We start from the raw sequence: 15,520 nt of genomic DNA, 5'->3' as shown, positions 1-15,520 counted from the left end.
TATGTGGCTGCTTGTCTCCATATCTGAGGTAGACTAGACCAATGGTCAGAGGATTTACATCATCTGCCATATTGTGGATTCAGAGATACCTATCTAACATAACACATAAGGTTTTTCTTTAATGGGAGCCTCTCTAACGTAAACCAGTGTCGTATACATCAAGGCAGCTGTCTTGGTCCTTTATTGTTTTCTATTTTTACTAATGACCTACCATTAGCCTTGAGTGAAGCCTGTGTGTCTATGTACACTGATGACTCAACATTATACATATCAGCTACCACAGCAAGTGATATCATTGCAACCCTTAAAAAAGAGCTGCAGTTAGTTTTAGAATAGGCGGCTATTAACAAGCTGGTCCATAATATATAAAAAACTAAAAGCATTGTAATTTGGACAAATCACTCGCTAAACCCTAAACCTCATCTAAATCTTGTAATGAATAATGTGGCAATTGAGCAAGTTGAGGAGACTAAACGGCTTGGTGTAATCTAGATTGAAACTGAAGTAGTCAAACATATTGATGCATTGGTTGCTAAGATGAGGAGAGGTACTGTATGTCCTCGATGAAGTGCTGCTCTGCTATCTTGACTTTAACATTAATCTGAAGACTGTTTTTTATCTAATTAACTAACTATGTTAAATTGTTACCTGATTAAATTAATAATGTAACAGTTAACTCATTAGGATCTGGCGCACCACGAGGTCCTCTAAAATGACGTTGGGGTGGCTTATGGTAGAGAAATGAGCCTTCAATTCTCTGGCAACAACTCTGGTGGACATTCCTGCAGTCAGCATGCCAATTGCACACTCCCTCAAAACCTGAGACATCTGTGTCATTGTGATGTGTGACAAAACTGCACATTTTAGAATGGCCTTTTGTTGTCCCCACCACAAGGTGCACCTGTGTAATGATCATGCTGTTTAATCAGCTTCTTGATATATCACACCTGTCAGGTGGATGGATTATCTTGGCAAAGGATAAATATTCTCTAACAGGGATGTAAAGAAATTTGTGCACAACATTTGAGAGAAATAAGCTTTTTGTGCTTATGGAAAAATTCTGGGAACTTTTATTTCAGCTCATGAAACATGGGACCAACACATGTTGTGTTAATAATTTTGTTCAGTATTATATACACTACCGTTCAAAAGTTTGGGGTCACTTAGAAATGTCCTTGTTTTTTAATTAAAGCACATTTTTTTGTCCATTAAAATAACATCAAATTGATCAGAAATACAGTGTAGACATGGTTAATGTTGTAAATTACTATTGTAGCTGGAACTGGCAGATTTTTTTATGGAATATCTACATAGGTGTACGGAGGCCCATTATCAGCAACCTTCACTCCTGTGTTCCAATGGCACGTTGTGTTAGCTAATCCAAGTTTATCATTTTAAAAGGCTAATTGATCATTAGAAACACCTTTTGCAATTATGTTAGCACAGCTGGAAACTGTTATGCTTATTAAAGAAGCAATAAAACTGGCCGCCTTTAGACTAGTTGAAAATCTGGAGCATCAGCATTTTGTGGCTTCGATTACAGGCTCAAAATGGCCAGAAACAAAGAACGTTCTTCTGAAACTCGTCAGTCTATTCTTGTTCTGAGAAATGAAGGTTATTCCATATGAGAAATTGCCAAGAAACTGAAGATCTCGTACAAGGCTGTGGACTACTCCCTTCACAGACCAGCGCAAACTGGCTCTAACCAGAATAGAAAGAGGAGTGGGAGGCCCCGGTGCACAACTGAGCAAGAGGACAAGTACATTTGAGTGTCTAGTTTGAGAAACAGACGCCTCACAAGTTCTCAACTGGCAGCTTCATGGAAGGTGAGTAATTGCATTTCTGATGTCCAGAAGCTCTTTTCGGTCATAAGAGACGGTAGCAGCAACATTATGTACCAAACAAGTTACGAACAATGCGAAAAAAAGAAACAAACTAGCAATAGTTCTTCCTGGCTGTATGAAATAACACTATCCTGCCGATAGAGTGTATATAATCCCAAATCTAATATAGATTTTCTGGGCTAGCAATGTAAGAAATAATACTGCAAAGTTTCCTATTGACTAGAAGCGAGGCAGCCCTCTCTGTCGGCACCATCAGCACTTAATGATTCTCTACACTATACTCTACACTACACTATACTTAATTGTTTTGTTACATAAACTGAAATTAGGTGAACTATTAGAATTTTTGCATTGAAGAAATGGCGGAGCGATTTCTGCATAGTGCATCTTTAATTATTAAGCAAGTGAGGAGTTTTTGAGAGTGTGGAATTTAGTCGAGAAAAAAATTAATAGTTTTTTTGATACCTGAGGCTTATTTGATCTAATATAAGTTAAGTAATGCTTAGGTTGTTATGAGCATACTGATAATAAGCGTGATGCACGTGCCATTCTGGTAAACTGAGAAAAAACACAATTCATTGAATTGTCCCTGTTGAAATTCAAGGCATCTATGCATATTCATGAGGCTAGAATAGCATCTCACTCTCCATTGAATACAGGCGGTTGACGTCAACAACCTTATCGAATATTGAAAATATATTCAAATAACGAGATGTATCTACCAATCCAGAGAGGAATGGGCGGGAGCTTGACATCCCGCTGTTCCGCTCTATGGACAGCGAATCCTATTGTTAGGGCGGAGTCACAAGCGTCTTGTCATTTTGTCCAGGATCTCTGATAACATTGCTAGCCAGACAGTTATTAGTGAATTTTTTCGCGAAGTCAGTGGTCGATATTTGTGCAAAATATTCATTTTCTATCGCTTGATGTTGTTATGGTAGTTGCTTTTTAAGCGAACGTTTTACATTTCAAATCGTAGACCGAGGAATGAGTGATTTTCATTTAGGAATAACATGTCGATAACATTAGCTAGCTAGCCGAAGTAGCTAACGTTAGCTACTGTTATTATCTAGCTCTTTGTTTTGACTGTGATGGTCTGATGATGTTGAATAGCTTGGACAGCTGCTGGGGGCTCGATATAGTATTCGTATGAATAGACATATTATATTTTAATGGGTTGTTAAACAGTAGTTAATGTGTAATACCGTTACTTCTGTAACGAGTGGAGGATACATGTGGTTGTAAACTAACAATAGTAAGTTTACAAGCTAGCTACTATAGCTAGCTAAACAACGAGGGGCTGAGAAGAGGACATGGGCAATTGTCTCAAATCGCCGACGTCGGACGATATATCTTTGCTTCACGAGTCTGACAGAGGAAGTTATGGGGACGCAGACGCAGATTTGGAGCCACCTCCGCCTTACCAGGTCAGACTTAATTTTAACTTAGATAGATAGTTGTATTAGTTATTTAGCTAACAAACGTTAGCTAGTCACTGCTGTGAAGTAGGGTTATGATAATTGACAGAATCATGCGAAACCCAGGGTAGGGGTCAAATGCATTTAACATCTTGGGAATCTGGTCAAAACATTTTCTGATTATTTAGCTAGCTGGTTGATGTATTTTCTTTAGTACAATTCCAGACCATTTATGACTCATTCATCTAGCTCGGTAACGTTATAGTTTAAAGTTGCTGTCAAATGTATAGTTTCAATTTGCCCGAATGAAAGATTTAAAGACCAGGGGAAATAATAGATTTTGAATATTTTGATATATATATATTTTTTACCTTTATTTAACTAAGCAAGTCAGTTAAGCACGAATTCTTATTTACAATGGCGGCCTACCTCGGCCAAACCTGGACAAGGGCCAATTGTGCTCAGCCCTATGGGACTCCCAGTCACGGCCAGATGTGATACAGCCTGGATTCGAACCAGGGACTGTAGTGACACCTTAGACTATGCAGGGCCTTAGACTACTGCACCACACGGGAGTCCATAGTGCATTAAAATTATTATTTTCATAGCTAGGTATTGCAACTGATTATGGGTCTGAGTTTTCATATTACAATAGTTTAACAAACCCAGTTACACAAAGGAAAAAACACACACGCATCACATTTGTTGCCCAAATGCTTTTAAATCTCACAAAAGTGTTCCTAACAGGCTTGCCAAGAATATCTATAATGAGCAGTTTTTGTCAACTGCTTTATCTACGGCAGGGTGGATAACAGTACAACAGTATCTATGGGCTTAAAAAGCCTAAATGAAAAAACTTTAGCTGACATGAAATTTCTGACAAGTTAGAAATAGCTCTCTAAGGTATGCAATGACTAACATGACAAGAGGAACTGATGATGCACTGCCCAATTTCAAAATTGCACCTTGTGCATTCTACTATTACAACTAGGTGTCATCTGGCATCAACTTTATCAATTGAAACCAATATAAGCCCAGCCACTCTTATAGGCAGGGTGAAACCGAGCTAGGAGGGGGGGCCCATCCCACCTCACCCATACAGTGATTGATAAAACACTGGGTTGTGCGATCAGTCCAGTTGAGTTGGCATGTGTATTGACTCTCCTCTGTATGTGTGTCTTTTCTCCAGGAGCAGGCTCACATGCCGGTGTACCACCCCACCCCCAGCCAGGCCCGTCTGGCCACCCAGCTGACTGAGGAGGAGCAGGTCCGTATCGCCCAGCGTATCGGCCTCATCCAGCATCTTCCCCGGGGCGTCTATGACGGAGGCCGGGACGGCTCCGAGAAAAAAATCAGAGAGTGAGCATCTGCATACCACTGTTTTTATTCTTTGATATTATATATTGATATAATTAGTTTACCACTGTTTTTATTCTCTGATGTTATTGATAAAGATCGCTGATCATGTGACCTAACTAGGTTAAACTTCAGCCCTAGCTATAACATTTAACTGTGTGTTTAACATAACTAGTGCCCATAGTTTTTCCTGGTCAGGTAATGTGCTCAGGAAAAATATACGACAGACTCTAATCAAAACTACTATTCATAATTGTATATAACCCATTTTCTAGGTGTGTGATATGTATGATGGACTTTGTGTACGGGGACCCCATCCGGTTCCTGCCCTGTATGCACATTTACCACATGGACTGTATAGATGACTGGCTGATGAGGTCCTTCACCTGCCCCTCCTGCATGGAGCCTGTGGATGCTGCTCTGCTTTCCACCTACGAGACCAACTGACCCCTAAGACAACCCTACCCCATTATGATGAGCTCCGCCTAGCCGCATCCCTACACACACACACACACACACACACACACACACAGCGCCACCTCCACCAGCCCCAACAAATACATACACACGCTGCCCTCCTCTCCTCCGCTTTTAACTTTGGGATATAAAGTAGCATGGTGTCTTGGTCGGTGATGACATAGAGAGAGACTATGCGAACACTAGTGATTAACAATGAAAAGACTTTGACCCATCCACCCATCACCTGGAACTGGCTCTGAACTGAACAGGCTGAGTCATGGAGGACATAGGAGGACAAGCATGCAAAATATGTTTGTGTGTCTGTGGTGGACTGGGTTCCTGAGCCAGCTGTTGAATACAGTAGGCCTGGGTTGGTGATGTTATGGTGGGAAGGAGGGGGAGGGGGCTGTTACACTGCATTTCCACTTGAGCAGGTCTCGGTGGTATCCCATCCCAGCAAATTGTTCACCATGATTAGTAGTTGGGAATGGGATTGGATAATTCTCTGTAGTCTGAATTTGGCCACCAGGAGGTATCCTATCAGATTCCTTTAAAAGCCACAGCTGGCAACACGATGACATGATTTATCTGTCTTCTAAAGTCTCCAAATCCTGCACTCTGAATATGGCTTAGTAAGGGTAAAAAAGCCCCAGGAAAGCCGGCATGGTGGCGTAATAATAGGTATCTCTCTATGGACTGAAGCTTACCCTGTTTTAGTGTTACAGTTGCAAAGTAAAATAAGTTACAGAGCATAGTATTCTTTAGGCTTACAACAATGTAACTATGGTATGCACATACACAGTGCAGAAATCACCCAAAGTCCATCCTTTATTAGACTATATACTACATGCATTAGCTTTTGTTTTGCCATTCAGATTTACCATTCGAAATAGCTCCACTGCCATTCCGAATGGCCTAAAGAAGTGTATGAGCTGTATGTCAGTCACCCTGTGTAAGGTTAATATGTTTTACTTTTAGAGGATTCACATAGCTGTCAGCCAATGTAAAGGGCTCATTTGTGCATGTGGTGGAGGATCAGTCTAGAAGTTAGGAATGCTTGCACACACATTAAATCTGATCCCGAGATTTGCACTTTACTTATAGGACATTAACGGAAGCATTATGTTAATATATATATCTATAACCTTGCACTTTTCAATATTATTTATTCTTTTTGCAGCACAGAAGTTAGGATTGATATTGATAATGGTATCAATGCTACCATTGGTCACTTGTCACATTAAAGAAAAGCTCAATAGCTGAATATACATTCATGAATTGTGTGATTCAGTAGAGTGAGTCTCTGCTTTGTTTTGCTTGTCTTGATCCTAGTGTGTGTTTTTGTGTGAAAGTGACTGGGAGAAGGTGAAACATTAAGAATAGTGGAATTTCTTCCCTTAAGTACTTAGCTTACTTATCTGTATTTTCAGTCTTCTCCCACAGTCCATACATCATTGCGCAAAAATACGTTCTGGCTGTTTTTACATACACTATGATTTCCTTTTTTGTTTGTTGCTTTATATATATATATATATATATATATATATATATATATATACACACATGTTTGAAACTGCTGCTGCGGTGAATTATTTCCATTAAATGTTTAGTTTATATTATAATGATACCCTTTTCTGTATTTATGTTTGCAGTGGTGGAAAAAGTACCCAAATTCATACTTGAGTAAAAATAAAGATACCTTAATAGAAAATGACTCAAGTAAAAGTCACCTAGTAAAATACTACTTGAGTAAAAGTTAGAGTATTTGGTTTTAAATATACTTAAGTGCCAAAGATGAATGTAATTGCTACAATATACTTAAGTATCAAATGTAAAGTATAAATCATTTCAAATTCCTTATATTAAGCAAACCAGACGACACCATTTTCTTGTTTTTTAAATTTACGGATAGACAAGGGCACACTCAGACATCATTTACAAAACAAAGCATTTGTGCTTATTGAGTCTGCCAGATCAGAGGCAGTAGGGATGACCAGGGATGTTCTCTTGAGAAGTGCGTGCATTGGACCATTTTCCTGTCCTGCTAAGCATTCAAGATGTAACGAGTACTTTTGGGTGTCATGTAAAATGCATGGAGTAAAAAAATACATTATTTTCTTTAGGAATGTAGTGAAGTAAAAGTAGTCAAAAATATAAATACTAAAGTACAGATACCCCCCAAAACTACTTAAGTAGTACTTTAAAGTATTTTTACTTAAGTACTTTACACCACTGGATGTTTGTATATCTCACTACCTTTAGATGTATTGTTTGTCATTGTGTTTGTAGGAGATAAAAGCTTTGGCCATTAGAGTTTACACTGGTTTAACTATGCATCTGCAAAACTCTGTCCCAAAGATATAGAGTGCAAGAGGGAGAAGAATTACAGTGCATTTGGAAAGTATTCAGACCACTTAACTTTCTCCACATTATTCTACAATGGATTACATTTTTAAAATCCCCCATCAATCTACACACAATAACCTGTTTTCACTTTGTCATTATAGGGTTAGACATTATGCAAATGTATATATAAAAACAAAAACCTTATTTACAGTTGAAGTCGGAAGTTTACATACAACTTAGCCAAATACATTTAAACTCAGTTTTTCGCAATTCCTGACATTTAATCCTAGTAAAAAGTCCCTGTCTTAGGTCAGTTAGGATCTCCACTATATTTTAAGAATGTGAAATGTCAATAATGGGAGAGAGAATGATTTATTTCAGCTTTTATTTCTTTCATCACATTCCCAGTGGGTCAGAAGTTTACATACACTCAATTAGTATTTGGTAGCATTGCCTATAAATTGTTTAACTTGGGTCAAACGTTTCAGGTAGCCTTCCACAAGCTTCCCACAATAAGTTGGGTTAATTTTGGCCGATTTCTGATAGAGCTGGTGTAACTGAGTCAGGTTTGTAGGCCTCCTTGTCGCAGACACTTTTTAGTTCTGCCCACAAATTTTATATAGGATTGAGGTCAGGCCTTTGTGATGGCCACTCCAATACCTTGACTTTGTTGTCCTTAAGCCATTTTGCCACAACTTTGGAAGTATGCTTGGGGTCATTGTCCATTTGGAAGACCCATTTGCAACCAAGCATTAACTTCCTTACTGATGTCTTGAGATGTTGCTTCAATATTTCCACATAATTTTCCTACCTCATGATGCCATCTATTTTGTGAAGTGCACCAGTCCCTCCTGCAGCAAAGCACCCCCACAACATGATGCTGCCACCCCCGTGTTTCACAGTTGGGATGGTGTTCTTCAGCTTGCAAGCGTCTCCCTTTTTCCTCCAAACATAACAATGGTCATTATGGCCAAACAGTTATATTTTTGTTTCATCAGACCAGAGGACATTTCTCCAAAAAGTATGATCTTTGTCCCCATGTGCAGTTGCAAACCGTAGTCTGGCTTTTTTAATGGCGGTTTTGGAGCAGTGGCTTCTTCCTTGCTGAGCGGCCTTTCAGGTTATGTCGATACAGGACTCGTTTTACTGTGGATATAGATACTTTTGTACCTGTTTCCTCCAGCATCTTCACAAGGTCCTTTGCTGTTGTTCTGGGATTGATTTGCACTTTTCGCACCAAAGTACGTTCATCTCTAGGAGACAGAATGCGTCTCCTTCCTGAGCAGTATGACGGCTGCGTGGTCCCATGGTATTTATACTTGCGTACTATTGTTTGTACAGATGAACGTGGTACCTTCAGGTGTTTGGATGAACCAGATTTCTGGAGGTCTACAATTTTTTTTCTGCGGTCTTGGCTGATTTCTTTTCATTTTCCCATGATGTCGAAGATGCATTGAGTTTGAAGGTAGGCCTTGAAATACATCCACAGGTACACCGCCAATTGACTCAAATTATGTCAATTAGCCTATCAGAAGCTTCTAAAGCCATGACATCATTTTCTGGAATTTTCCAACTATTTAAAGGCACAGTCAACTTAGTGTATGTAAACTTCTGTCCCACTGGAATTGTGATACAGTGAATTATAAGTGAAATAATCTGTCTGTAAACAATTGTTGGAAAAATTACTTGTGTCATGCACAAAGTAGATGTCCTAACCGACTTGCCAAAACTATAGTTTGTTAACAAGATATTTGTGGAGTGGTTGAATAACGAGTTTTAATGACTCAAACCTAAGTGTATGTCAAATTCAACTGTAAATAAGTATTCAGATCCTTTGCTATGAGACTCAAAGTTTAGCTCAGGTACATCCTGTTTCCATTGATCATCCTTGAGATGTTTCTACAACTTGATTGGAGTCCACCTGTGGTAAATTAAATTGGAATGATTTGGAAAGGCACACACCAGTCTATATAAGGTCCCACAGTTGACAGTGCATGTCAGAGCAAAAACCAAGACATGAGGTCGAAGGAATTGTCCGTAGAGCTCCGAGACAGGATTCTGTCAAGGCACAGATGTGGGGAAGGGTACCAAGAACACAGTGGCCTCCATCAGTCTTAAATAGAGGAAGTTTGGAACCACCAAGACTCTTCCTAGAGCTAGCCACCTGGCCAAACTGATCAATCGGGGGAGAAGGTCCTTGGTCAGGGAGGTGACCAAGAAGCCGATGGTCACTCTGCCAAAGCTCCAGAGTTCCTCTGTGGAGATGGGAGAACCTTCCAGAAGGACAACCATCTCTGCAGCACTCCTCCAATCAGTTCTTTAGGTTAGAGTGGCCTGATGGAAGCCACCTCTCAGTAAAAGGCACATGACAGCCCGCTTGGAGTTTGCCAAAAACCACCTAAAGACTCTCAGACCGTGAGAAACAATATTCTCTGGTCTGATGAAACCAAGATTGAACTATTTGGCCTGAATGCCAAGCAACACTGCTGCAGGAAACTTGGCACCATCCCTACGGTGAAGCATGGTGGTGGCAACATCATGCTGTCGATATGTTTTTCAGCTACAGGGACTGGGAGACTAGTCAGGAACGAGCGAATGATGAACGAAGCAAAGTGCAGAGATCCTTGATGAAAACCTGCTCCCAAGTGCTCAGGACCTCAGACTGAGGCCAAGGTTCACCTTACAACAGGAGAGCGACCATAAGGACACAGCCAAGACAACGCAGGAGTGGCTTCGTATAAGTCTCTGAATGTCCTTGAGTGGCCCAGCCAGAGCCCGGACATGAACCAAGTCTAACATCTTAAGAGAGACCTGACCAACCTGACAGAGCTTGAGAGGATCTGCAGAGAAGAATGGGGGAAATGTTGTAGCATCATACCCAAGAAGACTGGAGGCTGTAATCACTGCCAAAGGTGCTTCAACAAAGTACTGAGTAAAGGGTCTGAATACTTATGTAAATGTGATGCATTTTTTTTATTTTATACATTTGCCAAAATGTAAGAAACAGTTTTTGCTTTTGTTATTATGGGGTATTGTGTGTAGATTGATGAGGGGGCGAAAACAATTTAATTCATTTTTTAATAAGGCTGTAATGTAACAATGTGGAAAAAGTAAATGTTTTTTTACATATTTTGCTTCTTTTTTTTGTTCAGGAATCTGAAAATAAATGTAATCTTGGTTTTTGGAAGGCCAAACAGCCCCCATATTGAATCTGTAAAAAAATAAATAAACTGGAAAGCACACACTTGGGTAATCCCTGAATGTGTTCTGAGACTTTAGTATCTTTTAGTTAAACCAGATGGTAGTACAATGTTATTTCCCCTTTAAAGCTCTATCACAGTACATACAGTATATCTTGCTCCTTTGTTTTTTTTTATAGCTGTTATTATCGTGGCCATGGTGTTTGAAAGTCTCTTGCCACAGGCAGCCCAATTCAGATTTTTTTTACGCAAATTGGTCTTTTGACCAATCACGTAAGATCTTTTCACATAAGATGTTTTTCAGAGCTGATCTGATTGGTATGAAGACCAATTAGTGAAAAAAAATATCAGAATTAGGCTGCCTGTCGAGACATGGCCATACAGTTTTGTACAAAGCCAGGCTTTTATGGCCATGATCTGTGCTTTTACAAAAGGGATTAGCAACATGCCTGTTTGTTCCTCAGATTAGGTGTTTGACCCAATTAATCAATTAATCGGTGTGATTAGTTTAGCAATGTTGCAATGCAATCACCTGAAAAGCTTAGGCTAGCGAGGCTAATGTCATGATACGTAGGCAAGATTACATTAGGCAACGTTAAACAAAACATGGGCTCTGTCAAAATAATTATTCTAGTTGCAACATGCTAACATGTTTGTACTTTTCCTTGAAACTTAATACAATCATAATAATATATGCCATTAAGCAGACACTTTTATCCAAAACGACTTAGTCGTGCATGCATACAATACACCTAATCAGATTTTATATGGCAACAGCTAGTCTTTGTTGCCCTTTCACTAGTAGTTCCAATCAGCATTAGAACGGTTTTTGGGTGCAAGGTCTCAGAATGTATTCAAATCTTTTTTTCATGAAGGAGCACTGACATGGAGCAGAGGGACTTTATTGTTGCCTTTGGGACTGTAACGCTTCCTCCTTCTCCTCATCCGAAGAGGAGTAGCATGGATTTGACCAACGTGCAGCGGGTTGTGAATACATAATGAAACTTTATTAACAAGACGAAACTAAACACACGAAGAACACTTGATCATCTTACAAAACAACAAAACGAAGAAGACAGACCTGAAGGAGAGTACTTACATAAAACACGAAAAACGCACGGACAGGGAAAACAGACTACACAAAAACCGAACAAACGCTACAGTCCCGTGTGGTGCGCAGACACAGACAAGGACACAGGAGACAATCACCCACAAACAAACAGTGAGAACAACCTACCTTAATATGACTCTCAATTAGAGGAAAACGCAAAACACCTGCCTCTAATTAAGAGCCATACCAGGCCACCCAAAACCAACATAGAAACAGAGAACATAGACTGCCCACCCAAAACTCACGCCCTGACCAATAAACACAACCAAACAACAGAAAACAGGTCAGGAACGTGACAGAACCCCCCCCTCAAGGTGCGAACTCCGGGTGCACCCCTAAAACTCAAGGGGAGGGTCTGGGTGGGCATCTGTCCGCGGTGGCGGCTCCGGCGGTGGACGTGGACACCACTCCACCACTGTCTTTGTCCCCCTCCTTAGCGTCCTTTGAGTGGCGACCCTCGCCCCCGACCATGGTCCAGGAACCTTCATTAAGGCCCCCCCTACATAGAGGAGGTAGCTCAGGACATAGAGGTAGCTCCGGACAAAGGGACAACTCCGGACTGGGTGGCAGCTCATGACTGGGTGGCGGCTCATGACTGGGTGGCGGCTCATGACTGGGTGGCGGCTCATGACTGGGTGGCGGCTCATGACTGGAGGGCGGCTCATGACTGGAGGGCGGCTCATGACTGGAGGGCGGCTCATGACTGGAGGGCGGCTCATGACTGGAGGGCGGCTCATGACTGGAGGGCGGCTCATGACTGTCTGGCGGCTCCTGGCTGGCTGGCGGCTCTGGCGGCTCCTGACTGGCTGGCGGCTCTGGCGGCTCCTGACTGGCTGGCGGCTCTGGCGGCTCCTGACTGGCTGGCGGCTCTGGCGGCTCCTGACTGGCTGGCAGCTCTGGCGGCTCCTGACTGGCTGGCGGCTCTGGCGGCTCCTGACTGGCTGGCGGCTCTGGCGGCTCCTGACTGGCTGGCGGCTCTGGCGGCTCCTGACTGGCTGGCGGCTCTGGCGGCTCCTGACTGGCTGGCGGCTCTGGCGGCTCCTGACTGGCTGGCGGCTCTGGCGGCTCCTGACTGGCTGGCGGCTCTGGCGGCTCCTGACTGGCTGGCGGCTCTGGCGGCTCCTGACTGGCTGGCGGCTCTGGCGGCTCGGGACAGACGAGCGGCTCTAGCGGCTCGGGACAGACGGGCGGCTCAGAAGGCGCTGGGCAGACGGATGGCTCAGAAGGCGCTGGGCAGACTGATGGCTCAGAAGGCGCTGGGCAGACGGATGGCTCAGAAGGCGCTGGGCAGACGGATGGCTCAGAAGGCGCTGGGCAGACGGATGGCTCAGAAGGCGCTGGGCAGACGGATGGCTCAGAAGGCGCTGGGCAGACGGATGGCTCAGACGGCGCTGGGCAGACGGATGGCTCAGGCGGCGCTGGGCAGACGGATGGCTCAGACGGCGCTGGGCAGACGGATGGCTCAGACGGCGCTGGGCAGACGGATGGCTCAGACGGCGCTGGGCAGACAGATGGCTCAGACGGCGCTGGGCAGACAGATGCCTCAGACGGAGCTGGGCAGACAGGCAGTGCAGAAGGCGTTGGGCACACTGACCTCCCGAAGCGCACTATAGGCCTGGTGCGTGGTACCGGAACTGGAGGTACCGGGCTGAGGGCACGCACCTCAGGGCGAGTGCGGGGAGAAGGAACAGTGCGTACAGGGCTCTGGAGACGCACAGGTGGCTTAGTGCGTGGTGCCGGAACTGGAGGCACTGGGCTGGAGACACGCACCATAGGGAGAGTGCGTGGAGGAGGAACAGGGCTCTGGAGACGCACTGGAAGCCTGGTGCGTGGTGTAGGCACTGGTGGTACTGAGCTGGGGACCGTGTAGGCGTACTGGCTCCCTTGAGCATTGAGCCTGCCCAACCTTACCTGGTTGAATGCTCTCCATCGCCTGACCAGTGCGGGGAGGTGGAATAACCCGCACCGGGCTATGAACACGTACAGGAGACACCGTGCGCTCTACTGCGTAAACGGTTAGCCTGGGAAGTGGGCGCAGGTCTCCTACCTGCCCTCGGCCCACTACCTCTTAACCCCCCCCCAAGAAATTTTTGGGTAGTACTCACTGGCTTTTCGGGCTTCCGTCCCCTCATAAAGCCTGTTCCTCTCTCCGGTTTCCTCCAGCTGTTCCCATGGGCTGCGATTAACTTCCACTTTAGCCCATGGTCCCTTTCCTTCCATGATCTCCTCCCAAGACCAGAAATCCTGCTTTGTGCGCTGTCCATTAACCCGCTGCTTGATCCGGGTTTGGTGGGTGATTCTGTAATGCGCTTCCTCCTTCTCCTCATCCGAAGAGGAGTAGCATGGATTTGACCAACGTGCAGCGGGTTGTGAATACATAATGAAACTTTATTAACAAGACGAAACTAAACACACGAAGAACACTTGATAATCTTACAAAACAACAAAATGAAGAAGACAGACCTGAAGGAGAGTACTTACATAAAACACGAAAAACGCACGGACAGGGAAAACAGACTACACAAAAACCGAACAAACGCTACAGTCCCGTGTGGTGCGCAGACACAGACAAGGACACAGGAGACAATCACCCACAAACAAACAGTGAGAACAACCTACCTTAATATGACTCTCAATTAGAGGAAAACGCAAAACACCTGCCTCTAATTAAGAGCCATACCAGGCCACCCAAAACCAACATAGAAACAGAGAACATAGACTGCCCACCCAAAACTCACGCCCTGACCAATAAACACAACCAAACAACAGAAAACAGGTCAGGAACGTGACAGAACCCCCCCCTCAAGGTGCGAACTCCGGGTGCACCCCTAAAACTCAAGGGGAGGGTCTGGGTGGGCATCTGTCCGCGGTGGCGGCTCCGGCGGTGGACGTGGACACCACTCCACCACTGTCTTTGTCCCCCTCCTTAGCGTCCTTTGAGTGGCGACCCTCGCCCCCGACCATGGTCCAGGAACCTTCATTAAGGCCCCCCCTACATAGAGGAGGTAGCTCAGGACATAGAGGTAGCTCCGGACAAAGGGACAACTCCGGACTGGGTGGCAGCTCATGACTGGGTGGCGGCTCATGACTGGGTGGCGGCTCATGACTGGGTGGCGGCTCATGACTGGGTGGCGGCTCATGACTGGGTGGCGGCTCATGACTGGAGGGCGGCTCATGACTGGAGGGCGGCTCATGACTGGAGGGCGGCTCATGACTGGAGGGCGGCTCATGACTGGAGGGCGGCTCATGACTGGAGGGCGGCTCATGACTGTCTGGCGGCTCCTGGCTGGCTGGCGGCTCTGGCGGCTCCTGACTGGCTGGCGGCTCTGGCGGCTCCTGACTGGCTGGCGGCTCTGGCGGCTCCTGACTGGCTGGCGGCTCTGGCGGCTCCTGACTGGCTGGCAGCTCTGGCGGCTCCTGACTGGCTGGCGGCTCTGGCGGCTCCTGACTGGCTGGCGGCTCTGGCGGCTCCTGACTGGCTGGCGGCTCTGGCGGCTCGGGACAGACGAGCGGCTCTAGCGGCTCGGGACAGACGGGCGGCTCTAATGGCGCTGGGCAGACGGATGGCTCAGAAGGCGCTGGGCAGACGGATGGCTCAGAAGGCGCTGGGCAGACTGATGGCTCAGAAGGCGCTGGGCAGACGGATGGCTCAGAAGGCGCTGGGCAGACGGATGGCTCAGAAGGCGCTGGGCAGACGGATGGCTCAGAAGGCGCTGGGCAGACGGATGGCTCAGAAGGCGCTGGGCAGACGGATGGCTCAGACGGCGCTGGGCAGACGGATGGCTC

The 15,520-nt window shown here is 44.9% G+C and overlaps 1 protein-coding gene across 1 annotated transcript; it reads left to right on the top strand.

Annotated features, from left to right (window-relative positions):
• The first annotated feature begins 2,625 nt into the window (after positions 1 to 2,625).
• Positions 2,626 to 6,345, top strand: LOC129824139 (RING finger protein 11-like). The gene is made up of 3 exons (XM_055883517.1): positions 2,626 to 3,271; positions 4,452 to 4,621; positions 4,894 to 6,345. The coding sequence occupies exons 1-3, from the start codon at positions 3,158 to 3,160 to the stop codon at positions 5,063 to 5,065; spliced, it is 456 nt and encodes a 151-aa protein (XP_055739492.1). The 5' UTR covers positions 2,626 to 3,157; the 3' UTR covers positions 5,066 to 6,345.
• Positions 6,346 to 15,520: the final 9,175 nt, after the last annotated feature.

This window comes from Salvelinus fontinalis, chromosome 26, assembly GCF_029448725.1.
Source record: "Salvelinus fontinalis isolate EN_2023a chromosome 26, ASM2944872v1, whole genome shotgun sequence".
Classification (NCBI taxonomy): domain Eukaryota; kingdom Metazoa; phylum Chordata; class Actinopteri; order Salmoniformes; family Salmonidae; genus Salvelinus; species Salvelinus fontinalis.
Note: the sequence above shows the minus strand (reverse complement) of the source record. Positions and strands in the feature narration are given on the sequence as shown.

Excerpts from the sequence above, each read along its gene's own strand:
- LOC129824139 (XM_055883517.1), top strand. The coding sequence starts at position 3,158 with ATGGGCAATTGTCTCAAATCGCCGACGTCGGACGATATATCTTTGCTT. Across the intron at positions 3,272-4,451 it reads AGCCACCTCCGCCTTACCAG|GAGCAGGCTCACATGCCGGT; the intron begins GTCAGACTTAAT and ends TCTTTTCTCCAG. Across the intron at positions 4,622-4,893 it reads TCCGAGAAAAAAATCAGAGA|GTGTGTGATATGTATGATGG; the intron begins GTGAGCATCTGC and ends CCCATTTTCTAG.